The sequence below is a fragment of the Engraulis encrasicolus genome, chromosome 5 (genome assembly GCF_034702125.1).
Source record: "Engraulis encrasicolus isolate BLACKSEA-1 chromosome 5, IST_EnEncr_1.0, whole genome shotgun sequence".
NCBI classification, from domain to species: Eukaryota; Metazoa; Chordata; class Actinopteri; order Clupeiformes; family Engraulidae; genus Engraulis; species Engraulis encrasicolus.
This window is the reverse complement of record NC_085861.1, coordinates 55839503-55866840: the sequence shown is the minus strand read 5'-3', so window position 1 is coordinate 55866840 and position 27338 is coordinate 55839503. Positions and strand designations below refer to the sequence as shown.

Sequence of the window (27338 nt, the reverse complement as noted above, 5' to 3'; positions counted from 1 at the left end):
CCATTAGGCCACGGCTGCCACTACATAGTATAGTTACACTATAATCGGTATCTAAATATCTATATTTAACTACAAATTGTCTTAATGTGTGACTTTGTTAATATGAACATTACTAAGAAAATTGGTTGGGCCTTCGGAATTCGGGACCTTGAGGAGAGGGTCAGGAGGAGGGCAGTCATGGGTGAGCGGTTAGGGCGTCAGACTTGCATCCCAGAGGTTGCCGGTTTGACTCCCGACCCGCCAGGTTGGTGGGGGGAGTAATCAACCAGTGCTCTCCCCCATCCTCCTCCATGACTGAGGTACCCTGAGCATGGTACCGTCCCACCGCACTGCTCCCCATGGGGCGCCACTGAGGGCTGCCCCCTTGCGCGGGTGAGGCATAAATGCAATTTTGTTGTGTGCAGTGTGCAGTGTTCACTTGTGTGCTGTGGAGTGCTGTGTCACAATGACAATGGGAGTTGGAGTTTCCCAATGGGCTTTCACTTTCAACCACCCACAGCATGCCAAATCTTGGACATCGACCACCAACCTGCATGGTTTTCCAATTGGTTATGTGATAAAAATAAACAACCTTCAGGAAGTGGCAAACCTGGTAATAGGCCACAGGTGTTATATTTTACCCTTCTGTTACATGTTTTACCACTACCTCGAGCCGAGATTAATTTAACCTGGTTTAGTACTTAGCCATTGCTTATACTCCTCATTGTTTTTTTATTCATAGTTTATTTGTTTTGTGCATTATTTTACAATTGCATTATTGTTGTTGTTGGTCAATTATTATTAAACTTTAAATTGTTATTACTAAATAGGCGCATTTGGCAATTGTTATTATGCCTACCCTGACCCTGAACAGATGGAGGCGTTTAATTTTAAGTTTCACAAGCACCTCTACTGTGGTCTGAAAACGTGCGCGAAATATTACTGTACTCCTACTAGAGCTACTGCTGTTAATTGGTCAACCATTACCCTCCGTTGTAGACTGGACCGTACCATTTCAAGTACTTATTACCTGAGGGGGACGTCGACGGCGTAGAACGGTGGTAACCGTTATCGCTCGGCTTATTCAAAATCATTATTACGCAGTTTCACCTTAATTTCAGTGTTGTTCTCTTTAGGCATTCTTGTCGTAAAGTTTCCATTGAGACTGAGTGTAAAATCATCATATTTATATGTCACATATCCCCCTCTCGTTGAAACAACGATTTTGATTGTAGTGTCTGTCTCACCTGTGCATTGGACTATGCGCAAAAGCTTTCCAAAAATTACAAAATGGTGGAATGACGCGTTGAGACAGCAGTGAAGCCGAAACTTATTGTTCGTGTCTTTAGGGGAAGTTTGTGTGGCATTTTTAAGTTTGAAAATATCCAGCTGATGAGAATGAACCATGTCATGAGGTCTTCGATGTTCCTCGTTTTCTCAGGTGAGATTTCCCCCGACTTGTTGCATGTTGATCTCACGGAATGAGGAAAAGGGGCAGCCTTTCCTTAACGAAATTATGTACACATTTATGTGCAGATTAGGAAGAAAACCTAGGCTAGAGTAGCACAAGTAGCCTATGTAGATAGATAGGGCCTAGGTATATGTCAGGCCTAAGTAAAACACATGATCGAGTTTGCCATTTATTTTGGCGTAGCCTAACCTAAATAGTATGCCCAGGTTAAAGCTTCCCAAAACGGAATGGTTCACCATGGCTTCCACATTATACTTTGAGGATCAGTATAGTGATGGGCTTGGCTACACCAATATGTTTTGTAAATATCGTCATACATTGGTTATTATTGATGTATTGCCGACAATGCTTTCTCCATGTTTAGGCTACTACGAATCATTTTTTATCCAAAGGTAGACAGCTCAGGGCGTGGCAGGTGCGCCAAGGAAGGAACTAGCTACCAGAAAATGCAAGCGAATGGTAGAGCGTAGTCTATAATTGGCCTAGACATTTAGAGCTCTAGTCCTATTTGAGTTTCACCGTTTGTCTGGTTTGAGGAGACCAAGGCCCCTAGTCCTATTATTTAAAAGATGTGGACTATTTATTGGCATGCATCTAGTCCTGATATTTGCAAGAAAGTGTAATATTCGGATTTTGAAGCCTACAAATCAAGAACATCATCAGCCCTTTCTTGGGGTTTAACACGATAAGAAATTGCATTTAGTCCCATCTTATAACTTTCAAATGCTGAGAAGCCAATAGTTAACCTGGGAATGACTTGCGCAAAAGCAAATTAAAGAATGGGCATTGGTCTACTGATAATAATTAGGCCTATTGAAGTATAGCCATTGAGAGTAGATAAGATGAGTATAGCCCAATATTAAAGCTATGGTTTCATGAATTATTAGGCAAGACTTGCTTTTTCAAAATAAAGTTAAGAATAATGTGAACATGTTTGAGAAGTTGTGAAGTTTACAAACCTCAACTCTGGTGGAGTTGGAAAGGTGGCACAAACTGAATAAAATCAAAATACTATAATTTTCAAGACATCAAATCCATTCTTGAAAACCTGGTGCTACTAAGTATTGTACCCCAAGCACAATTTCATTGCCTTTTTTGACAATTACTCTTGAATCTACATCAGAATGGAGAATAGTGAAAAGACCACATAACAGTTAAAACCGAGAAAAATATGTTTTTGAGGGACATACAGTATGTGCTCATCTTAGGTTTGATAAATGCCAAGGTTCAAATAAGTTGGGACGGGACCAATGAAATGCAATAAACATCAGAATATGTTGAAACACAAGGAAGAGTACTTGAGTACAGTTTTGTGGTTGAATGATCAGAAGTTACACAAGTCACACAATTGACTCAAACAACCAATTTCCATTTCTGTGCTCGGAGTTGGACTAACCACGGGTGGAAGGGCTTATTAAGACAGCTGTGTTACCTTCAACGGAGTTGCAGTTTGTGGATTGTGGTGGGCTTAATGGGTACACGTACACTTCTCTACACACATAAAAACGAGCATGATGTAGTCTGCTTGGCTTTCTCTGACTCTGAAGTCATTCTGTGTTGCAGCCCTCTTCATCGGCCCCAGCCTGGCGATAAACGTGCAGTGCCCTGCCAAGAGATATGTGGTGATCCTCTTCCAGCCGGTGACGCTGCAGTGTCAGTACCAGACCTCCGACCCTAACCAGCCGCTGGTCACATGGAAGTACAAATCCTTCTGCAGGGACCCCATCGACATGGCCCTGAACCCCAGCAGCTCCGATAACGCCCTGTCCCAGACCAACCCCAACTACGACCCGGTCACAGAGTGCCCAGACAACCAGCGCACGGTGCGCATTGTGGCGACCAAGCAGCTCTCCGTTACACTGGGAAAGGAATACCAGGGCCGCAGGATCAGCATCAATAATAGTGAGGGTTTTAAACACATTTTAGGGGCTTTTATGCCTTTACTATACAGGACCGTGTGAGATATACAGAGATGTGTTTGGCTCTGTATGAACATTGTCTGTAGAGCTTAAATCATACAAACGTACAATTACATTATTACATAGACTTTACAGAATGGGCATGATTTACTCTCTTAATGAATTGACTCTATACCTCTTAACTCATTGGCTGCCTTAGCCGTCGAATGACGTCATTTCGAATAGTGACGCCCCCTGCCTTCGACGTCGTTCGCCGATAATTGCGTTTTTTTACAGCCAAGCCTTGAGGACGGTCTGACCTATGTTGTGTATTAATTTCACGCCTCTAGTCATGTTCTAACTGTTCCACTAGGTGGCAGAAGTGTCCTTAGGAACAGTCAGGGCAGGGCATTAGCTCACATCAAGAGGAAATGTCAAGACAAAAACATCCCTTTTTACTATTATAATCTCAAAAGTAGCATAGCAAAATCATTTTTGAAAGTAAAGCACCTGTGACAGTAGTCTACTTTCTTGCCCTCTGATTTTAACACAGGTATTATACTGATTTTAGTGTCAGAGCCTGACAAAAAAAAAACTTCCTCTCATGACCAAAATACACCCCCCTGTTGCCATCTAGCTAGTAGGCATTGTAACTAGCTTGCCCAAAATACACCATGTCCAACCAGAGATGATCTGTGTGGCAACTGTTTCATTTTGGATAATGTGATCAGCCTACACAACATCAGGATGATGCGTACAAAAGATCACCAAACAGGAAAATGCACGGGACTAGTTTTCACCTCAGTTGGGAATGTTTGGCTATTGTTTGCTACACTAGCTAGCTAGCACGAAATCGCTAACAACTTACAACTAAGCCTAAATAAAGGAGCCTTGGTAAGTCAACTACAGTATTTTTACTCATTCTACAGTTGCAGTTATGGATCTGTATAGTATGATCAGCTTACTGTATCATCAAAAAGACAGGGGGGTTGCAGATTCTTGGAACAGAGCAGGCTAGCCTTTGTGTCTGGTCAGATTCAGCTCACATGAGAAAGCATTGCACTTAGCCTCAGACCAGCTAGCCTTCCCCACTCCAATCGGCTTGTGAAATGTTGGATATGTGATCAGTACTTTATCAAAAGAAAATTCATTGAACAATATATGACAAGATCACTATAGCAGAAACATGATGACAGTAATCATCAATCTGCAAATTGTCCGCTCTGCCAAAGAAGCAGCAGTAAGCTAAGTTGTGCTGCCTGCCTGCTTGCCTGCCTGCCTCTCCCAGTTCACAGTACGGGAGGAAACAAATCAGCTGTTATGTGATTTGTTCCCCAACGAGAGGAGGACAGGCTAAACAGAGGGACAGTATTTCTGTGAGTTAGTATTTCACATGAGTTACATGCACCTGCTGTCATGATCCATTGTGCGCGCCAGCAACAAACACTCTTGTTTTCAAGCCCACCCAGTTATATTTCAGTACATTATTAGGTTGAAAAGACCATACAAACGATCTTTTGTTCTGGCTACAGATGACAGGAGACTCTGTAATAGCATCTGATAGGTTTGGAGTTGTTAGGAAGGTGTCATTATGAGCAAAAACACTTGCAAAGAGTTCAACTTCAAATGCCGTTTTCTCAGCTTTTTCGCTAGAAAGCAGCATTTTGGCAAATTCCACTTATTTTCAACAGATGATTATGAAAGAACGGAAAGGGGTAGAGAGACACCGTTTTTTTCTGATGACAGATGAGCGTCTAATCTGTGTTTTGATAGGTATGGTGTTGACATAGACACAGAACTCAATTTTCTGTGAGCCTCCAAAAAACACCCAAAATGCTGAAAAATCTCTGGCACTCTGGGTTACTCTTTTATGAAAATGGCTGGCAGCCAATGAGTTAATAGAGCCACAGCAATCATAACACTGAGTCAGAGGGTTGGAGAATGGCATTTTTAAAAAAAAGGTTCTTGTTTTTCCAGACCTGAAGGAACTGAGAATAGATAGGTTTCCCGTTTACAAAGATTCGCACGGTAAGGAGGGGCAAGATGCTAAGCAGCCAACCACGTGAGCGTCTTTCTTGAGTGACAGCATCTTCCAACAATCAGAGGTTGAAGAGGGACCCCTAGCTGCACGCACAGACAGGAATTTTTACAAATGGGAAACCCATGTACAGGCTGGTGTGGGCCAGGCTGACAAGCAATATGGGCATGTCCAGGCTCGCATGGAAATTTGATTTGTATGTGTTGAAGCTCGTGGGAGACTTCCTCATGACCCCACTGCCTTCCTCTCTACAGTAATACGTTTTATTTTACAGCAGGAAGTATGTTGTAATATTAACGTTACCTGACCGTGTGCTAAATCTTGTCGTGATTTCATTCCACTGCCTTAAAGTTTTCCCTCGACAGCCAACATGTGACTAGACTGGTATGGTCTAATGTGGAGGCAAACAGTGGCCACCGTTAAATCTGCCCTTGTAGTGTGGAAATCAGTTATTTAACTGAAGGAGAGGTGTAAAATTAGCTTATTCCAGAAAAGGTACAGTATCGCTTTAAGTAAACTAATTTCCTTCACATCACTTTTTTTTAGCTGTCTCTTTCCCTCTACACTGCCGAATACCATTGTGATGTGTTCTCTCGATAGCCTATATATGCAGATTCATCAATGGTGTGTGAACGCAGATGTTTTGTTTGAAAAATGTATTGAAGGAAAATGTCGATTTTTCAAAATCAAATGGAAATTGTGCTGCATTGACCTGGATACTAAGCTGGCTAACCTGGCTGAGTTAACCTACAAGAAGTGGTAAACCGGATAATGGATAGTCCACAAGTCTCATTTGGCTAAGGAACTGAGGACTCCAGGCTCTTCTATTAGATGATTTACCACTACCTCAAGGGTAATTTAACCTGGTTGACTTCTGAGCTAGGTTCTTGGAATACTCCCCTGTGCAGGTCAGGAACCTTTTAGTTACCTTCTCTGTTTTTGTTGCCCAGACGCTGACCTGAGCATTGCTCAGACTGCATGGGGAGACAGTGGCGTTTACATCTGCACCGTGGCCTCTGCAGTGGACCTCTCGGGAAATGGAGAATGCTACACTGAACTCATTGTGCTCGGTCAGTATTTTGATGTTCTCTTTTAGCAATTGAACAAGTAAAAATGCTTAAAGTTGCACTGTGTAATATTTTTAGCATTTTCTTTCCGGAATCCATGCTGCTCGTTCACAAATGTTACCTTTTTCACAAATACTCACGATGACCAGAACATTTTTCAAACATGAAAGGTGGATCTTCTCTATGTCCTTCAGTTTGAATTTCCAGAAATAGAATTTTTTAGCTGCAAAACTTACTGTACGTTGGTCATACTAGTAAGTATTAGTTTATTTCTAAGTAAATATTCATGAAATGATCAAATTTGGCAATAGGCAGCACAGTTTCAATGAGCAGCATAGTTGCAATACCTACTCTGTTCACCATCCTACACAGTGCACCTTTAATGCATACTCTGCATCCTTTTAGGGGTGGGGGAAACATTGGATTAACTAGTCCATAGACTGGATTGGGTAGTTTCACAATCAGTACAAGTACTTCTTACACTACCCAAAAAGACCTTCGACTGATTAATCAGTGACCCAGAATGAAATCACATACAATAGAATTCATGGGTGCCATAATTATCACCACCAAAATAATCGGTTTGATTCAAAATTGGTAGTGATTTGTCATTATTACATTTGGTTACAAGGCTTAGGTTGTGCCAGGGTTTTATTTGGGCATTCATGACTGATCATCTGGAGTACTTTTGTGTCTGAGGCCCTTGTCTGTCTTTCCCTTTTCAAGAAAACATATTTTATGGGCTTGTATGCCTTTATGAAGACAGGAAGGTGATGGAGTGTCAGGAAACAAGTGATATGGGGAAGGATACGGGAATGGCCTTGGGTGACCCTGAGGCCCATGTTTCGGTTCATCAAAGTAGCTTGAATCCTTGAATCCCCAATATCTACCGTCAGCTATACAGTAGTTGACACTTCACCCGTTTTAACTTAAGGCACCTGCAAAAAAACACCTGCTAAATGCCTAAGCCCTTTTTGGGTAAAGCTGCCCTCATGAGCCTGAATGCTGCGTCCAGGCAGCAGCATCTATAGGTTAGAAGCCCAATGGCCAATGGTGCAACTTTTTTAAACTGCAGGAAATTGGACATAGGGTATTGTCGTGTACTGGCTGTGAAAGTGGTTGGGAGAGTCACTGTTAGCATACTAATGACTCATTTAAGCATTGGCTGATTCGGCCTACTGAACTTTTTCCCCTATGTTGTGTCCCTTTAATGGCACAAACCTAAGACTGTGTGTACACCAAAAGCGACCTACTGTATGCTACCGGAGCGACAGAAGTCATTATTTCTCTATGGAGGGTTGGCAAATAAAGTGACCAAAGGAATTGGCCATGAGCGACCTGGCGACCAGAGTGAATTTCAGCGATTAAAGTCAAGCTAATATTTGGACAATGAGCTAGGAGGCGGTTCGTTGAAAACCAATTGGAATGTTCATATCGCCAGAGCCGTTATGATAAAGCTAAACTAATGTGAGTAGTTTCTGGTAAACACACAGCTTTACCCTGCTTTACCTCCTAGTTATCACCAGTTTCATCACTTTTGTAAAGACAAAACTCTCCCTGCAGCCACCACATCAGTCATAGTCAAAGGCAAAACCAAAGTTCAAAGTGCAATTCCATCATACCACTACAGTAAACATACATTAAAAAAACATGCCAAACACTAGCGTACAGTACGGTGGTTAAGTGCTTGAAATACACTTGAATGACTACAAGATCCCAGTGTACTTACACAAAATGAAATGGCGATTTAATTTTTATTTTGTTTTAATTATTATTTATTTATTTTTGCCAGATAAAATGGGCACTATGTCAGCACAATACAATACAACCTATATTTCTACATTATCAAAACCTATATTTCTACAGTATCAAAATTATGAAGTTGAGCCAAAGCGCTTTCAAATACAGAAACCTACACATTCCCACATTTACACACCAGCTCTGGATGCTGCTGTATGGCGCCAATTGTCCGAGGTTCGCATGAGTGCACACACACACGCGTGCACACACGCATACATAACACATACCAAGATATCAATGCAACGGCGAAGTGCTCCTGCGGTGTTATTACACCTTTCGCACAGTGCCCATTTTTTAATCTGCACAGAAAATCTGCATTTCATTTTGTGTAATTGCACTTGGATTGTTTCACTACTCTCAAAAGCATTGAGTACCAAATAGGGTTGAAGTTAGAAGTGAACAAACTCTTCCTCATATTGCGGAAAATGATACCCTTTAAGCCCATGCCAGACTTTTGTCTTTTTTACTAAATTTTCTTATTTATTTATTTTGATATGTACATCAACTCTTTGAACATTGAAATTAGAGGTACATCTTGCCATTTAATAAATAATGTCACTTGAAAATCTTTTGAAAATGTTTGAAAAATAACGAAATATAGAATTTGGTTGGCTTAAATGGTAAGAAATCAGAAGTGGAGAAAAAAACCTTATGTACAGCACTGTATCACAGTGGGTTTACATACAGTGTCCAATCTCACCATCCAACCCCTGCCTGCAGTTCACCTATGAGCGCTGTCGAGACAGCGCAGCCCATAAGGCTGGCGCTAATGATTGACAATTGTGCTCGCTGTCGGCTGGAACTTGACAATATTACTGTGGGTTCTGAGAAACCAATGTGGAATTAAATGAAATACATTAACCTGGCAGTTATGTCCTTCTGATTTCTCACAGCTTTGGCATTTATGAGTCAGGCTCCGCTAGCATCTTGCTAACAAAATTGCTTTACGGCAGTCGTGATCACAGCAATGCAGCCAGCCGACCAATCCAAACACAGTGTGTGAAGCCACTGGTGACGTCATATTGACAATAAAGACGTATTTTACAAAGATCAGGCGAGTTTAAACATTGAAACTAAGTGCTGTTTGAAAGGATAATTTATCCTGCCTTTGGGGAAAATGCAATGAAAATGTGATGCCAATTCTCTCCCAAGCAACGGCAGCATCTGTGGTTGAGCTCCATGGGACCCCATTAATTTTAACAGCCTCTGCGCTCCTTGGCGCTCCTTTGCGCTGCTTGGATGGCACCACTTAGTGGACAGTACCGCCCGGAAAAAGTTGTGAGTTTCCTCTCTCGTACTACCCATAGACCCTCTATGACTGTATTTTTCCAGGACCAAGACTCTGAGGGGTTCTATGTCATTTATCATCTGCTACATACCATTTTGCCTTGAGATCCCATTCTTGGAACTCATCAGTACCTACAGCAGTCTTCTTTACACCTACAGCAATCTTCTTTACACAGTCGTGACCACAACAACTCCCATTTATACTCTGGCATCTGACTATGTCTAACCGCTCATCACCATCAGAGGCAATCGAATATCTCCTGGGAGAAGTGACGTGAACTTGTCTTTAAAGCTTGACATGTTGCTTTTGGCAAGTGGAGAAGGGGTTGGTAGTGTTCTCTCCTACATTAACCAGAAACTGACCAAAACTCCTTAAAGAGGGAACACAATGTCTTTCAAGATTGGTTTCTTATAACTATAATTGGTGGGGAATGATGTGGATGAATGACAATCTTCAGACACTTTTCTGAAATGAACATTACTTTTTTTTAATCACAGTCTGTCATCACTGGCATGGTAGGTGAGCATTGTACTGTATCAAACAAACCACCAACGAGAAGGGGTTGAAATTCAGCCAAGCAATCCTAAGTCATGCAATCTTAAGAATCATTGTTTTTTTGATCGGAAATGGTGAAATATGCCCAGAGGAAGGTGGTTGTGATAACAACTGTTAACTGTTGTACCTGTGTCTCTTCCCTTGAATTACGTGTCACTCATTCCGATACAGTGCACCATGTGACATTTCTTGTTTTCTGTTTAGGTGTTGTTGGGCTTTTTATGCCTTCAATTTTTAGAGGGCCAGGGATGTATATTGTATGTAGTTGTATTTTACCTCCTGGTGGCATTCTTATTAGTTATAACCGTAGTCAAGTACAACAGAATTACTGAATCTGTAATGTGTTTAAGACTCTAGTAAGTCATGTGAATTCGGTCTCCGTGATTTAAGTTACTAATATTTTCATCCCTTAGCTATTAACCTTAACGTTGTGTTTCATTCAATGTAAATGGAACCAAACTCTAAACGCAGCACTAACTTAATATTCCGAAAATATTATCAGGTGCTCCCTATACTAGCCTGGGAACTCCCATACTGCCTTTAGTTCTACACAATCGTTTCGATCTGAAAGACACTTGTGATTAGGTCTGGTGGTAACCAGGCAACTCAGTATACATCCAAGACAAATAATTCAAACCATTTAACCTGATTGTGAAACTACTCCAAAAAACACAATTTCATCATCTTTGCAGGCAGGCTGCTGTTGCTTCCGTTGTACTTGGTGGTGGTAGTTATGCTCTGGGCTATCGGCGTGTTTGCATGCATATCAATAAACAGTTTATGGTCAGGTTTTTTGAGTATTCTGATAGTTTAAGCGCCCATGCAAACAGAATTCATAATTCGTTAATTGCAGTAACTGATTTATGAAAAATCTGATTACCACAGGTAGGTTTTTGGCTTAAGGAACATTTCTGACATGGAATAACCTTAAACGGGTTATTACCAAGTTATTGTCATTCTAGAATCGTCACAAGCTTTAGTGTAGTTTAGTATTGGGCAGTAAAGGCAGAACACCTCCACCTGACCCAAGTAAGCAACTTACAGTTTATTCAAGCAATCTGCTATTGCCAGTAGTCTGTTTATTGTGATCATGTAAACGCGCTCTGTCACACTTGTTTTTCTGTTTCGTTGAATAGACACTCATGTAGCAATTAGATGTTGGTGAGTTGATTAATTGGCAGGTTCACATGATGAGGTAGTGCTGGACATTGCAATGTTCAGTAAGGTTGTAAATCTTTTATCGATGCATCGATCCTACCGCCGGCAATTCAATTAATCGATTCCTCCACAAGAGAATCGGTTAATCGTTGTTAATCGATTAATCGTTTTTGTTGTTATTGCACTCATTTTGTGAGCTTCTTTTTGCTCATGCAGTAACAATAATACTAACTGTAATAATGATGTTCCTCAAATAAAACACATGCAGATATTTCAGCCGTTGTCAATTTCATTTATTTCACACATGAGCTTTGCCTGTAAGGTAAACAATATGAACCATCGAATCAGGCGGCATTCCAAGTATCGAAAATAATCGAATCGTTGGCCTAAGGAATCGATATTGAATCAACGCTGTAAAGGCTCTGATTTACACCCCTAATGTTCAGTAAACAAAACTTTATCTTTCCTTCACAGAAAGAAAGGCAAATACCACAGACCTGCTGCCTGGCATTGATTTGCTGGTCATGGAAGGTGGAGCATTTGTTATTTTTGCTTTGTGTGTGTGTGAGTGTGTGTATGGGAGGGGGAAGGGTGGATGGCTAGTTGGAAGGGGTGATCACATATTACCAGCATGATTAGGTTACTTTGCGCAGTTTCCCTGCTGGGAAGGCTACATAGGAATGTAGTCAATTGTTAAACAGTAGGGATGTCAACAATTAATTGGTTAAAAAAAATAGCAAAAAATGGGACGAATTGCATGTGAAGAACATTTAGATTTTGAGGGGGAAAAAACACTGGTTATCAATCAATCGTAAATTGTTGGATGAGGTCAATCAACGAACAATGAATGAATGAGTCGACAGTATGGAGAAATCACTATGGACAAGCATTTACTAAATAAGGCAGGCTCTAATATACAAGGACCTCCACGTTCGTTTTTCATCACTTAATCTTAACATAATCTTCTGGATGTGCATAATAACAATGTTAAATTATTTTTGCAATCCCTCTGCTAACAGCTGCCCATGTACAGCTGTTTGTTGTCGCTGACCCCACCGTCTCATTTTGGGGATGGAAATCAAACTTGCCGTCTAAATGCACTGTATGTCAAGATGTGATGGGGGGAGTTGTTGTGGTCACGCCTGTCTAAAGAAGACCGCTGTGGTATTGATGAGTGGTTAAACTTCTTAGGATGGGATGTCAATGCAGAATGATATAGCAGATAAGAGTGTGAATCTATTACTATCAATTAGAAAACTGGTACAAAGAGGTATCTGGGACATTTGATCAGTTTTATTTCCGCTGTTGGAAATATAGTGCAAAAAATGTAATGCCATTTAAATGGGCCTTCTGAAAGGAAAGCATGGTTTGCTGAAAGTGTGTGCATTAGGCCTGGACAGTGGGTCTAATAATGGTAGCAGACAAGCCAGAGATGATTGATGAGGAAAAAATGTTTTATAAGGCGTTTATTCCGTAATCAAAATGAATGGAATGGAATGGAATTGATCCCACTTAAGACGGTACATATGCACTGATGGTACATGCATACACCACTTTTATCCTGGTTAGTTACCATATTTAGAATCTAATTCTGTTTTTTGTGACTGTAATGAGATGACAGGAAATGGTTGGGAGAGAAAGATGGGGGAGGATTTGGAAATGACCTCAGGCTGAAATTGAACCTGCCTTCCCAGAGTAACAGTACAGTGCCTCAGCCATTTGAGCCAGGTCCAAGGCCATATTTAGAATCGTAAGACAGGCCACAGACCACCTCTATAGAACAAGAACATCTAGCAGCTGATGGGGTAGTTATTCAACGCTCCTTTAGCACACTGCATTTTCCAGTCTATGAGTCATACTTCTTTCGTGGTTTGACTAGTCTTACAACTAATACTCAGGTGCATCTTGCATATTAAAATGTTTAATTTCACATAACTTATTTTCACGCTGGTAGTTGCCTGAGAGCACTTGAGACTTGTCTGCCAGTATCTGTGTACACAGTACTCCTCATCACAGTGTTTAACCTATTGATGCCTTAAACACCTGTAAAAAGTGCCTGCTAAATTCCTCAACCCATTTTGGGAAAAGGTGCTCTCAGCCTATAAAAACCGAAATATCTCAGCGTCAGCACATAAAAACATGAAATAAATTGCATTCAAATGTGCTCTAACATACCCACATTTTTAATTAAAAACCTCAAATCTCATGAGCCTGCATGCTGTGTCCATGCATCTCCAGGCACCTGGGTCAATGTTGTGTGTATGCAGCATCCAGCATCAATGGCTTAAAAGCCCAAAAAAGGCGAACAAGTTCATAAATGGATGCTTGAACAATATGCTGCTTCCAATGGTGCAACTTGTTCATTGTTTTTACATGTCTGAATGAAAAGATAATGGTTGCTTTGATTTAACAGGTAGACATAATAAACCTAGTACATTTATTCCATTCTCTATCCTTACGCCACAGACAAGCTCCTGGTGGCACTGGTGGTGATCGGATTCTTTCTCCTGCTGCTGCTAATTGGGATCTGTTGGTGCCAGGTCAGTGAAATCTGGAAATAGAGGGTCACTATGCAACATTTAAAGGTGCACTGTGTAATATTCTAAGTATTCATTATAACTGGGAAAATGGCACTCCCATGTCCGCCATGTTGAATTCCTAGAAATGCAAATTTGTCAATAGACGGCACAGTTTAAATGAGCAGCATAGTTGGAATACTTACTCTGGCCACCATCCTACACAGTGCACCCTTATGTCTGACTTGATTTGTTACAAGATGAATTAACCTTCTCTTGGGAACCTTAGTAGCATGTAGGGTGAAATAGACCGTCAAATGAACACTCATGGGATAAGAAGTCTCTGTAACACTTTACTTGACACTGGTGTCATACGTGTCAAAACGGTGTCGTGAAGTAGTCATTGATTAGTCATAAACAGTATAGACGTAAACGTAGTCATAGACGTTTTATGGTAATGAAAAATTGACATTGACAACATTGACAATTGTCATCTTTACCATAACCGAATGTAACTTATCGGTACAGTAATGTACAACTGAACTTGCAATCATGCTATTCAGGCAGTGAAGGCACATAGAAGGAGCCTCATATGAGAGCCAACCAAAAGTCACATAGCACTTAAAAGAAATAAGAATGAATCTTCTATGATTAAGAGCGAATCATCTCTATCCTCTTAATGACTGAAATGTATGTCTGTTTTTGCCAGTGTTGTCCACACACGTGCTGCTGTTACGTGAGGTGCCCATGCTGTCCTGAGCGCTGCTGTTGTCCGAGGGCATGTGAGTACTGTAACACACACACACACACACACACACACACACACACACACACACACACACACACACACACACACACACACACACACACACACACACACCAGGGTGACCAGAAGTCCCAAAAAAATTGGGAAAGCCACCCATTTTTAACCTGCCTTTGTCCCGAATCCCGAATCTGCCCCAGATATCCTGAAAATTACACTGTTGTGGCTGGTTTTATGCCGTTCTGTCAGTGTGTATCCTGGCAATGTATTATTGTTTTTTTAGACGCTCTAATATCAGATGCGCGAGTGCACTGACAAGCTAACTTTTGCACCGACAGAAAGATTCATTTGATATGGGTGGTGTACAGGGACAAGTGTATAGGGGTACAAGAACCTCAACACACAGCTCAAAATCTAAAGCATCGATACAGGTAGGCGACAGAGAAAGCATTAGAAAAAATTTAGGAGAAAAGAAGGGCGCAACGTGCATCAACCATGAGGGTGGCATGACATCGAGTACAAAACTATGCAGGCATCGCAACTGTGTGCAAGAGAACCTTTAAACTAAATGTCGGCGACTTCTGTAATCAATTCATTTCCTAAGGCCTTTTCAATCATCCATGTCAACAGTGACGGTACATGCACACACAGACGACACGTTTCCTTAACGTCTCCATGAGCAGTGCGAGTCCGAGAGGTTTGCGGTCTGCGTTTCACACTGCACAGTTAACGTCCACGTTATATCCGCGGGCAGCAGGTGTTAATTTTCAATGGAAGCCGCACATTGAACGCGGACGTCCGCGCAGGAAAATAGACTCGAGTTCTATTTTCAAGGAGCAACGCGGACATGTCCGGTCGGGACGTACATGCACCGCGTTTACACCGCCGTCCTGTGTGCAAGGCATGATTTTTTTTCATGCATTTTAACAGTTTCGGACAGATAACAGACACGTTCTGTGGACATACTGTGGATGTCCGCGCCGTTGGTGTGCATGTACCGTGATTGTCATTATATTGAAGCCATATCTTGAAAGGTCTGAATTGCATGGTTACATCAGTCATTACCCCCCACCCCATCCCAAAAAGTCCCGAATTCAGCAAACCTCATCTGGTCACCACAACACACACACACACACAAAAGATTTTGAATCTCAACTTTATTTCTATGACGCATATCACATGACAAGTATTTGACCCAATGAAAGTTACTGAAAGTGTGTCTTCCAGCAACTAATATAAAAAATAAAATGTTTCTCCTCTTCTTTCTTCTATTAAGTATACGAGGCAGGAAAAGCCATCAAATCAGGTGGTGTGCCAAGTCATTATGCACCAACTCTGTATGCGCCGCCCAGCATGTACGCCCAGCCTATGAGTGGAATGGGAGGAGTAACACATGGGATCCCGATGCTTCCTATGCCGCCACAGTCAATGGGCATCCCCCCATCTGATTACAACAGGGACTACGATCATGCCAGTTCAAGTACGTATGTGTCCAGTGTATGAATAGCATTGGCTTAAACAAGGATTCCAGCCAATTTGAACATGGTGTTTGGAATGTCTTAACATACTCCAAATATCATCACAAAAAGTTAGTGCTGTGTTGTAAGGACCTGCTGATGTTGCTGACCTCTTAGCATTATACATGGAGGGAGACCAAGGGTAGTATGAGCAATACAACTGAAACAACTAGCATGGGGAATACAAACAGAATTGTCCTTAAATGAGAACCGTTAAGTCACAGTTTTAATATTTAATGAACCATTTTTTTGTTGTTGTTGGAAGCATGCACCAGTTAGTGGTAGCATAAACACCTAAGTAAATATCTAAAAAAAACAATTTACATAGATATTGATAAATATTGCAGACAATGCGGGCCATTAGAACTGTGCTAATCATACATTTACGCTCCTCTGTTCGTTGTTTCAATGTTTTTATTACTGCAATGTTTCTCTTCTCATGTAAAATCTTTTCTTCTCCTCTGTAGTCGGGCAGGGTTCCCAGGTTCCTCTTCTCCAGGACCATGAAGGTGGCGGCCCAAGTATGTTCACAATATTTGTTATATTCTGAGAAATGACATACGTGGACACACACACAGCAAAAAAATGATAGCGATGAACAGAGTGTTTGTTGTCTGTTGAAAGAATTTGGTGTCAGTCATTATTTAGAATAGACTTTGCCTTAGAAATGGCCTTTGGTCACTGTATAAAAACACTTTATAGACTTTCATTCCATTGTTCAAAACTAAAACACATACACTGAACACTGCATCCATCCTCTCCCTCTAGCCACCCTTCACAGCAGACATCTAATTTGACTTTTTTTAAAATACTATTCACCTGATGTCATGTGACTTTGTAGAATCATCATTGGGCACGTTTGACAGACTGACTACCATAGGACAGCATGGAGCCTGCCGAGAACACCACACCCATCTCTTGTGAAAGCATAGAGTCATTAGCAGCTTGGCTGTGTTTGCGAAAAGCACTTAAGTAGTACTTACAGTAAGGCTGAGGCAGGGTTCAGACTGGTACGCTTTTTTTCACTGCTAGATGCTATTTCCGATGTCTTCCTATGGAGCCACACGCTGACGAGTGCTTTTGCATCGCACCTCCTTTCTTTGCCTTTGCCTCGAAAATAGGTTCAACTATTCGAGCGAGTCTTTTTTCCCTCAATTACTGTTTTTCTTCGGATATTGGTTGCTGGTTGCTGCTATTATGCAACTATGTTTTTTGAGAATAATTGATAAACAATAATGGTTCTGTTGCCTTGTACCAAGCTTGAATGTACAATTCATCACCAAATATCAAAGAGCTATTATTATTAAATTGCCGTTTTTGAGAGTTTTTACTTGTTTTTCAACTAATCCAGGGGTAATCCAACAAACACGTCAGTCTAATATTCCTGTATTGTTAACCTTTCAATATGATAAATATTGCTCATATCTTTATTTACACTGCATTGATTTCAAAGCCTTTACTGGTGTTGAACCAATCAGACCAGTTAGTTTTCCTTTTGTAGTTAGTTTCGCTTTTGTCAAAATCGGACATAACTGGCTGAATATGAAGTTCTTACTCCTCCCTCCTTGGGTACTGACTTCTGCCTACAAGCCTAAGCCACCACTTAGCTATCTGCAATACAAACTTCTTCAATGTGTATAAGGTCAAGAGACTGAGATAGCTACTCCATTAATTGCTTCCCCTTGCAAACCATAAATGACCTGGTGAACCTTGCAGTGTGAGAGAGCGTTATCTCTCATGTAAATAAGGTATTTGATTTTATATGTGAATCGTAGCATAAAAAAATTAAAATTGCCACTTAAAATCTCACATAATTTGCTTAATTTAGTTTCACAACATCTTTGCAATCCCATGTCAGTAGGATGTTGGTGAAGACATTCTGGGAGGGCATTGTGGGAAGCATCTTAGTTGGACCCTTTTTAGTAAAGAAGGGTTGAAGCTGAATTCTGAAAATCATGTGAATATTTTAGACACATGCTTTGTTTCAATACGAAATCAAAACCTTGCAGGCCTTGCAAAAAAAGTGATTGCTTTTACACTTGATGTAACAAGACACGTTTTGCTTTAGCTCGCAGTGGATATCGCATTCAGGCCAATCCGGATGGGAATCCGACTCGTGTGCTGTACTACATGGAGAGGGAGTTGGCCAACTTGGACCCCAGCCGACCTGGGGATGCTGCTGGAAAATACAACCGCAGTAGGTGTCTCTCTTTACATTACATTACACTTAGCTGACACTTTTTATCCAAAGTAACTTATGTGCAGGGTATTGGTTACAGTCCCTGGAACAGTGTGTGGGGTTAGGTGCCTTGCTCAAGGACACCTCAGCCATGGATTGAAATAGGGATTGGAAGGGTGGGATTCGTTCCTGCAACCCTAAAGCCCATCTCCTTAACCACTAGACCAGTGTTTCCCAACCGTTTTTGTGTACCCCCAAGCCTTTTCGTTGTGCCATGAGTACCCCCTAAGTCAAGTTCTATATCACTTTCTCTATCCCAATGTAACTAAGCTCCATATATTTGTTAAAATTGCATTTTTCCAAGTACCCCCTGCAGTGTGCTCGCGTACCCCTAGTGGTACACGTACCCCTGGTTGGGAAAAACTGCACTAGACCACGGCTGCCCACAATTTTCCAAAATTATGTCAACAAGATTTATTGAAGCATACTGTGCCTCTGCACCACATTGATAGTCTGTACTAGACCTACAGATACATAGTTCGTTAAAAAGAAGAAGTTTTCACCTACAGAACACCTCTCACCTTAAAAGTGTCATAGTTCATAAGCTAGCAGTTAGTTAGTTAGCAGTTATGTTAATTTAGATCAAAACACACTTTTTTTTTCTAGAAACACAGATATATATAGCATCTTTTTGTTACATATGCACTGTTCGACTCTCCAAGTTCAAATTGAGGAAGTCAGTGTGTTTTCACCCCCAAAGCAGGAGTCCAGTTGCTTCCAAGGAAACTATTTGAATGAGGAAAACACCTGGATCAGTGCTATTTGTTACAGCCATATCCTCTGTCTACCACTGGGCGACACAATATGTTATTTAGCGAGCATACCAAACAGCTCCGAGCTACATGACACTATGTTCTACTAAACTGTGTTAACAAGAGAACATAATCCTGCTTAGCATTTTTAGGTCCCTCAGATGCGCATGCAGTACGAATGTTTGTAAACAAGAAATCCCTCTGTTGGTGTACGCAAGAATTGGGGTTTTAATGTATGGATCTGATTTGCTGCCATCATTCCTAACCTTAAATACAGGTATTGAATCTCAAGACATATGGTTCTGAATCTCTGAACATATTTCTGTGGTACTGACAAATCAGTTTAATTTCTGGTAAAAGTCATGAAAATCTGACCATTTTCAAATAATTGAGAATGTTCTTCAAATTTTACAGTGTCTCACCACACCAATACAGTTTCAGAGGTTCTAATTTGTCACAGGCAGTCATGGGTGAGCGGTTAGGGCGTCAGACTTGCATCCCAGAGGTTGCCGGTTCGACTCCCGACCCGCCAGGTTGGTGAGGGGAGTAATCAACCAGTGCTCTCCCCCATCCTCCTCCATGACTGAGGTACCCTGAGCATGGTATCGTCCCACCGCACTGCTCCCCATGGGGCGCCACTGAGGGCTGCCCCCTTGCACGGGTGAGGCATAAATGCAATTTCGTTGTGTGCAGTGTTCACTTGTGTGCCGTGGAGTGCTGTGTCACAATGACAATGGGAGTTGGAGTTTCCCAATGGGCTTTCACTTTCACTTCACATGCAGTTTCAGAAAATCTATTTTGGCACTCACTCACTTTAACCTAAGACAACCATGGGTTAAAATGAGTCAATACAAAAACGGGAGTTTTGATTTGGCAGTATCTTGGACTGAGAAGGAGGGAACAGGACAGAAAATGTCAAAGTTTTATCCCCCGTCCCATCATCACTGCTGAGCTAGTGGTTTGAGCCCTGGAAGAAAAAAGTGCAGAGATGACCTCAGTTTCACTTACAAACCAACAAATTAATTACTTTTTCAATACCCAGACAAAAATTAAAAAAATAATACAGTAAAAGCAAAAACATAAAATAACGTGTTTATGATCTGCTTAAATTGTACGCATAATGCTAGCTATTCCCAGGTACTCTAGTCATCTCGGTGTCTCCGACCATCTCTAAATCCTGATTTTCCTGCAATTCTGTCTGTCTTGTTCACACCATGTGCCAATTTATCTGTGGACTGTTTTACTGATTAACTTTAATCCATCTTTCCTCTTCTTCTAACCAATTGCCTATTTATCAGTGGATGGTATGAGTGAGGTGAGCTCCTTGCATGACCAGCCGGACCCCCGATCACAAGGGCACTCGAGGCCCCCCCAGCTGAACACCATCTACGATGACCCAGACGATCGCATGAGCGCCATCAGCAGCGTCTCCCAACACAGCCGTCCCAGACCACCACGTTACCGTGACAACAGCCCTGCTGCCCACGGGTACAGGGGCCGTGCCCGCTCCATGGACAACCTAGATGCCATATACTCCAGTGATGATGGCTACGCACGAGACTACAGGGAAGGAAACCGAGGTGGTCGAAGGGGGTGAGTTAGTAGTAAATGTGCCAACATGCTCCTAAACTGAACTTCTCACCAAACATTCAAGTCAATCCTATTCTGTCTACTGACCACAATGTAATGTTGAATTCATATGCTTGTGTCTGTCTGTTATAGACACATTCACTTGGGTCATGGTTGTTAAGGGAACTACAGAAACTTGGGCTTATGACTAAAATGTGTGTTATCCAGAAGACCTATTTTGGCCTCATTTCTAGACTGATTATCAGGAAAGCTGGAGCTGGAGAGCTGTATCGCTGATGGTGGAGTTGTAGACTAACGCTCATCAGGGGGCAAAGAGTCTCCTGTCAGAGGGTGAATGCTAGTGAGAATTGAGAGGTGAAATATGAGCGGTTAAATGGCAGCTTAAGTATTGGTAGGGTCTGTTTTCCCTCCCAAAATGTTGTTCCTGCTTTCCCTACTGTATGACAACCTCGAATTTTAAGTACTTAATGTTGTTCTTCAAACTATAGAACTGACAATTGTGGTGTGCATGGAAGATGTCGTAGAGAGTAGCTTTATTAATCGCCAAAGTTAAAATAATTTATTGAACTTAATAATGACTCAATAATTTGATTTGAAACCTTTACTCTGTGTTCAACGCCCACGCTTCCTGGAACTTTTTTGGAACCACAGTTCTGTATAAAAGACTAGATGCGTCCTCTCGTATTCCAGCACGTCCGCACAGGTCGGCCATATTAGCCCAGCCAAACTCTCCACAGACTCTCCGTTACACCTGAGGTAAACTGAGGCAGAGACTGAAGTAAGAAACATTGAGGTGCTTAAATACGTGTACTGTTATCTCGCTTAAATATTGATGCATAATATAAATGCTAGGGTTCCTTAAAATGCTGTGTTTGGAACTATGTGAATGGCAATCTGTATCGAAGACTCAATGAGCCGCCATCTTTGTGTACAAATGGAACACTGAGGCCAATGGGATTAGCTGAACTTCCATGGCCCTGCTTTCTGTGATCCAGTGAAGATGTACTGTACTATACTGTAGCTCCTGGTTCCCCATCAATCGACCAAAACTGAAGTAAGCTTTTGGAAAGAAAAAGGCGAAAAGTTTGACGAGGAATTACACTTGCTTGCAATTTATTTCTTCATGACATTTGTGTTACAAGCATTTCACAGCATAGCCAATTCTGTGAGAAATGTATTGTCTGCTACAGGTTCTGCTGTTATTGTCTTTTTCAAATCTCCTTGGTCTGAAGACATTTGTCCAGCATTGTCCATTTTTTCTCAAATGTCTTATTTGACTGTGCAAAAGAGAGACTGAAGTCTCATTGGCATGTTTGGCTGTTTTGTTCTCAAATTCCAGAAAACACAGATGTTCACATGTAAACAAATCCACCTGATGATGCCTGTGAGAGATGTGCATATTGAATTTGTCATTTGTACAGTCCCCGTATACCCTCCCTCTGACCCATCAAAAGCATTTCCTGCTAACAAAGATTTTAAAGCGTGTTACCCCTTGTTACTCCCCCATGTTAATCCCCCATCTCTAGCTCGGATGACTACAGTCGCCGCTACGACGACGACCGCGGTCGCCGACAGGACCACTACTCTGGTGACGCCCACAACCGAAACGGGCCTCGCGGCGCCGGCTTCCAGGGTCGCCGAAGCCGTAGCCGTGACGACCTGATGGATTACGAGACGAGAGGCAAAAACGACGAATACGACGACGAATTCCTGCGCAAAGCTCTGGAGAAGAAGAAACTGGGAGAGTCGTCTGCTGCTCATCATCACAGCCGCGATCGTCTCGACCGCATGGAGAAAAGAAACGATAGTGACAACTACCGTGGACCCCCTCCACTGCCTACGTCACCTCCCTCTGGCTACCCGGAGGAATATCAGTTACCATATGATCAGGAGAGCACAGCCTCTTCCAAGAGAAGCAATCTACGCAAGGTCAGTCAACAGTGGTGTGCACAGTCATTTTGGGGGGAAGGTGCTGAAGGGGGGCAGTTGGTGGCATGTGGAACATCCAGCTGCATTACTAGGCTGTAGAGGCTATACAGTGCCGTGCATATGTTTTTGCCACCCTATTGATTTTTTACTTTTGTGCACATATGGCAGACTTAACATTTTCAGATCACCAAACAAATGTAAACATTAAACAAGGATGACCCAAGCAACATTAAATGCAGTTTCTCAGTGATTATCTAATTTGTTGTAAGAATAATGCCATAAAACCTGCATGAGGAAGAATTTGTGCCCTATAGCATGGGGTAAGTAGAGTGCCACTGATTAGTGATGTGAAAACGAACATTATTTTTTGATGACAGAAACTGAAATGCATTTTCGCACTTAGACAGAATACAACATTTTTAAATCAGGTTTATTTAACAAAAGGACAACTTTCAATGAGAACTTTCGGTAACACCTTATTTTAGGGATACATCTATTAGCACTAATACATACAATGTCCCTGTATAAGTAACTTGTAAGGCATGTACAAAGCAAAATCAAACATTTGTTAGCCATGTATTCGCAAATGTCTTGTTCATGCACAATAAGGGATTTATTACCAAATTACCAATTTAACCTTAGTAAGGACCTAGTAGGCCTTAGCGTTTGCTTAGTTCATGCCTTACAAGTTACTTATGCAGGCATTAACATTGTATGTATTAGTGCTAACTTAATAGATGTATCCCTAAAATAAAGTCTTACAAAACTTTCTTAACCAAGCCTTAGTGGTTCATGAACTCAGAGGTTCAAAATCAGAGGAAAAACAAAATGAACAAAAGAAATGTCCTTCAGAAGCTCCCCACACTTCGCAAAGTAAGGGGGGGGCGGCCCGAAGGATAAATACATATTCCTTTGCCGCATTGAAAGATAGGGATGTTGTGTAGTTGGCTTGGTCAAATCTGTGATGGTGTTCAGTATGGTCATTTGCATCGATTTGTTTTTTTTGTCATTTAGCTTTTTCAATAATTTTTTGTTAGTTTTGTTGTTGTCTTGATTTTGAACTTACGTTTCTTCTAAAGAGTCAATGAAGGACTAGGGCTTGGTTAAGAAAAGTATTGTTAAAAGCCTTTGTTGTGAAATGTATGTAAAATAAACAATATATGTGGTTTCTGTATTATTTTTTGTCTAAGTGTGAATAAGTATTACAGTTTCTGACATCAAAGATCTGGCGTGGAATGAATGACGACAAAGTAAAATAAGAAAACCATAGGAAAAAAAACAATGGTGTCCTGTCATTGACCCATTTAGGGGCCAGCAAATTGTGGTACTTTTAATGGCTATGGTTGGCAAGTTGAAAATTGTGTTGTAAAGCAGGAATTGTCTGTCTGTTTTTGTCATGCTGAATGAAATTCCTCTAATTTGTGTTTTATTCCACAGAACGGAGCAGTGAGTCGTGAGAGCTTGGTTGTGTGATGGGCTTTCAGTAAGTATTGTATCTGGCTTGGTGGTCTTTTCAAGTTTTATTAAAGAATCGCCTGTTAAGATACCCCGCCCACCCAATGCAAAGGAATATGCTCGTGTTCGATCTCCTAAGGGGGCGTTGTCCCCTCCTTCTACTCTTTCTTTGGCTTTAAGTGGTGGCTTGCATCAGATGTGCACTACCGTCATCTACAGCGCTCAACCTAAAGTCTCCAAAGGTCTCCTAAAGGGGCGTTGACCTGACGGAAAATGGATCCAGGGAAAGTATGGGCTTGGTGTATTTTACTCGAATAGACGATTCTTTGGTTTTAGGATCACATTTAGTTTCTTGGGACCTCTGAACAAAGGAACTATTTTTTAATGCTCGGGATGTATTACATTAACTCTTGGCTAGTAATTCATTTAGAATGTGTGTATCTGCAACATTTCCAGAGATATGATGTTCGGCAGCTCTATGAATGCTGAAACTTCTTAACAAATGCCTCAGTAGTGATTAATTATTATTATTCTTTTATATTTTTAATGCTCTTAAGGAGCAAATTGTTTGTACAGATTTTTTCATTTTACAGGGTGGGCCAAAAATATGTGACATATTTTAAATGTTTTTATTTCATAATTAATGATGATGACATAAGAAACCTGAATAACTCATCCTGGAGATCTTTATACAATAAATATGCCTCCGCCCTCTGTTTTCTCTACCTGCATCTGATCATGCATTAGTGCATCTGACTGTTCACCGCAGACTTTTTGTACTAATACCTTATGAAAGGTACATGAACTGATAAACTGCTGTAGTGCCACTGTTTCAACATGGCCGCAGTCACATCAGAACTAACACTGTGGCATCATTTTTGTGATGTCAAGCTCACACGGTAGTCTCTCCCAAAATTGACATCCACACACACACACACACACACACACACACACACACACACACACACACACACACACACACACACACACACACACACACACACACACACACGAGTATACTGTATATGGACACTGTTTTCCCAGTCTTCTTCGTGACTTTGCCACAGGGCAAAGGCATTCAGCAGAACCTAAGCCGACTAGTCTCAACCTTGCCAACCTTGTCACAAACTCAGATTTGTTTAAAAATCCACCATGGTGACGCATAGCCATCCTTCAGTCACACTTTAGACAGTATTCTAAATAGTATTTTATTTATATAAGAGCAAAGGTTGGCTTTGATGGACTACGGGCTATGTGTGCATGATCTACATTGTAGCCTCAACTAACCGCCATGGACAATTGTAAACCACCACCCCCCGATTGTCAGGCTAGGACAAAATTGCTGGGGGAAAAGACGTGACGTGAAGTGCATCCAAATGTGTGTCATACTTTTGGTCCACCCTGCATTTTATACAGTCAATGTTTGGATTTTTTTCACACAAAGAACAGTTACTATTGCAGTACTTACTGGTATAAAGTTAATTGCATTTGAGTTAATTACATTACCTATTATCATGGATTCAACAAACCTATCTTGTATTGAAATGATTAACATGTACATATTTATTTGACTGGTGTAACATGTATTGTGTGTATTTCAACCAAGAATATGCCAACCTTTTAATCATCTGACTTGCTACAAACATTCAGTGCTTTTTCGTGCACAGCTTAGTTGAGCAATTGGAAGTAATTGACTGCAGTGTAATAATTTTCTGGTAGTTTCACCTTTAATTCTTCTCAATCTTTGGTGGTATTTCTTGTGACCCTGATGGAATTTTGACAGTGTGTTTGATACTTCTGTGTAAACGTGACCAACATCTTGGCAATTCCAAGACGGCCACATCCCTTTGGAAGACTTCAAAATTGTTTTAGAGACTTTTCAGATCTTGTTATATCTATTTTGTGGCCTATTTTCCCAGAGGAAAAAAAGTTGCCTAATAATTATTGCACACCTGATATAGGGTGTTGGGCTCCTTAGATCACACCCTCCCTTTTTATACAACTGCATGACCTGGAATGCTTAAATCCAGTAGGTTTTCATGTTCATACAGGTTGGTGTTGGAAAATATGCATAAAAAGTACGATATGGTCAAAAAACTTGTTTTCCTAATAATTCTGCACGCTGTTTACATGCCAGCATAGTTTGGCTAAAAATTGCATTTTTGGGCAAGCATAGTCAAGCTGAAATCAAACCAAACAGATAAATTTGAGTTATTGGTTTGGTCCACCTAAACTCAGCGTTTTAAGCCATACATGCGCCTTAGTCCAGTTTCACAAATGTATCTAAGTGCATGTATACGCTCTGTTTGTTAGGTGTGTTTTGTTTTACTTGTGACTCGGGGTGCACGTTAGGAAGAAAGCTCTGGAAGCTTTCAAATATTTTGTATAGAATTTATCTTGATCTTTTTTATGTTGAATATATTGTGAGTTTTAATCTGCTTGTTTGTAAATAATGGTGGCTTGAACAATTACATTTGCAATTAAAATGTGATAAACTAGTCATTCAGAACATCAAGAAAGTACGGGGGGAAATAGTTGTACAGAAACATGTATTTTATTTCCAGTGATTGATGTTGAAGTGTACCCTTACCCTTTTCCCTGCAACTGTTTATTCGTTTTTCAACATGTTATATAAAAAATACATTAAAACTATTTCATACCAAAGTATTTTATTCCATTCCAACATTTTCTTTTTTTTAATTCTGCACGCCAAGGAGCTATTGGGGCACCTCAAGGTCTCTTTTTTGTTGTTGATTTTTATTTCCATGTCAGACACTGATTTTAAGTATTTAGGAAGGTTGATTGTTAGAACACCTGTATCTTGGAATATTCATTTAGGCCTTTACTCGGACAGGACAGTGAAGATGGAGATAAACTCAGGGGAGAGAGAGGGGTGGGGAAGGGTTTGGAAATGACCCAGACTGGATTCAAACTTACTGTGTATCGGATGGCATGTTGTGTATGCTGTACAACTAACTCCTGTGATTCATGTTCAATATATCATTGGCTCCAGTGGTCCGTTATAATTCCATTGCCCAAAACCACTCCTGTCCAACTTACCTAGACTAAATCACTGCCATCCAGTCACTCCAGTGTCTCTGGGGCTGTCAAACAATGTCATATTTACAGTTGATCAAAATATGGGATGAAAGGGCGGGCCCAGATTCAATATTTATTCAAAAAATGGACTGCAAGTGGCAATAAGCAAATTTCACATTCTTTCACATGATGCACAGTTGCATAGATGTACCTGTAGGCCTACATCTAGTATTCTGCTGTATACACAGCATGTATGTGGCGAGTGGAAGACTTCAGACTAGTGT

At 41.0% G+C, this 27338-nt stretch overlaps 1 protein-coding gene across 2 annotated transcripts; it reads left to right on the top strand.

The window, feature by feature from the left end:
- Positions 1-1264: 1264 nt before the first annotated feature.
- lsr (lipolysis stimulated lipoprotein receptor) lies at positions 1265-26682 on the top strand. Of its 2 annotated transcripts, XM_063199741.1 has the most exons (12): positions 1265-1420; positions 3014-3352; positions 6337-6456; positions 11729-11785; positions 13721-13794; positions 14480-14552; positions 15810-16013; positions 16518-16571; positions 18119-18247; positions 20340-20634; positions 22158-22560; positions 23998-26682. In XM_063199741.1, exons 1-12 carry the CDS (start codon positions 1372-1374, stop codon positions 24031-24033), a joined length of 1833 nt encoding a protein of 610 aa, XP_063055811.1. In that variant the 5' UTR covers positions 1265-1371; the 3' UTR covers positions 24034-26682. The 2 variants fall into 2 exon arrangements, with proteins under 2 accessions (XP_063055811.1, XP_063055812.1); XM_063199742.1 differs by lacking the exon at positions 11729-11785.
- The last annotated feature ends 656 nt before the right edge of the window (positions 26683-27338 follow it).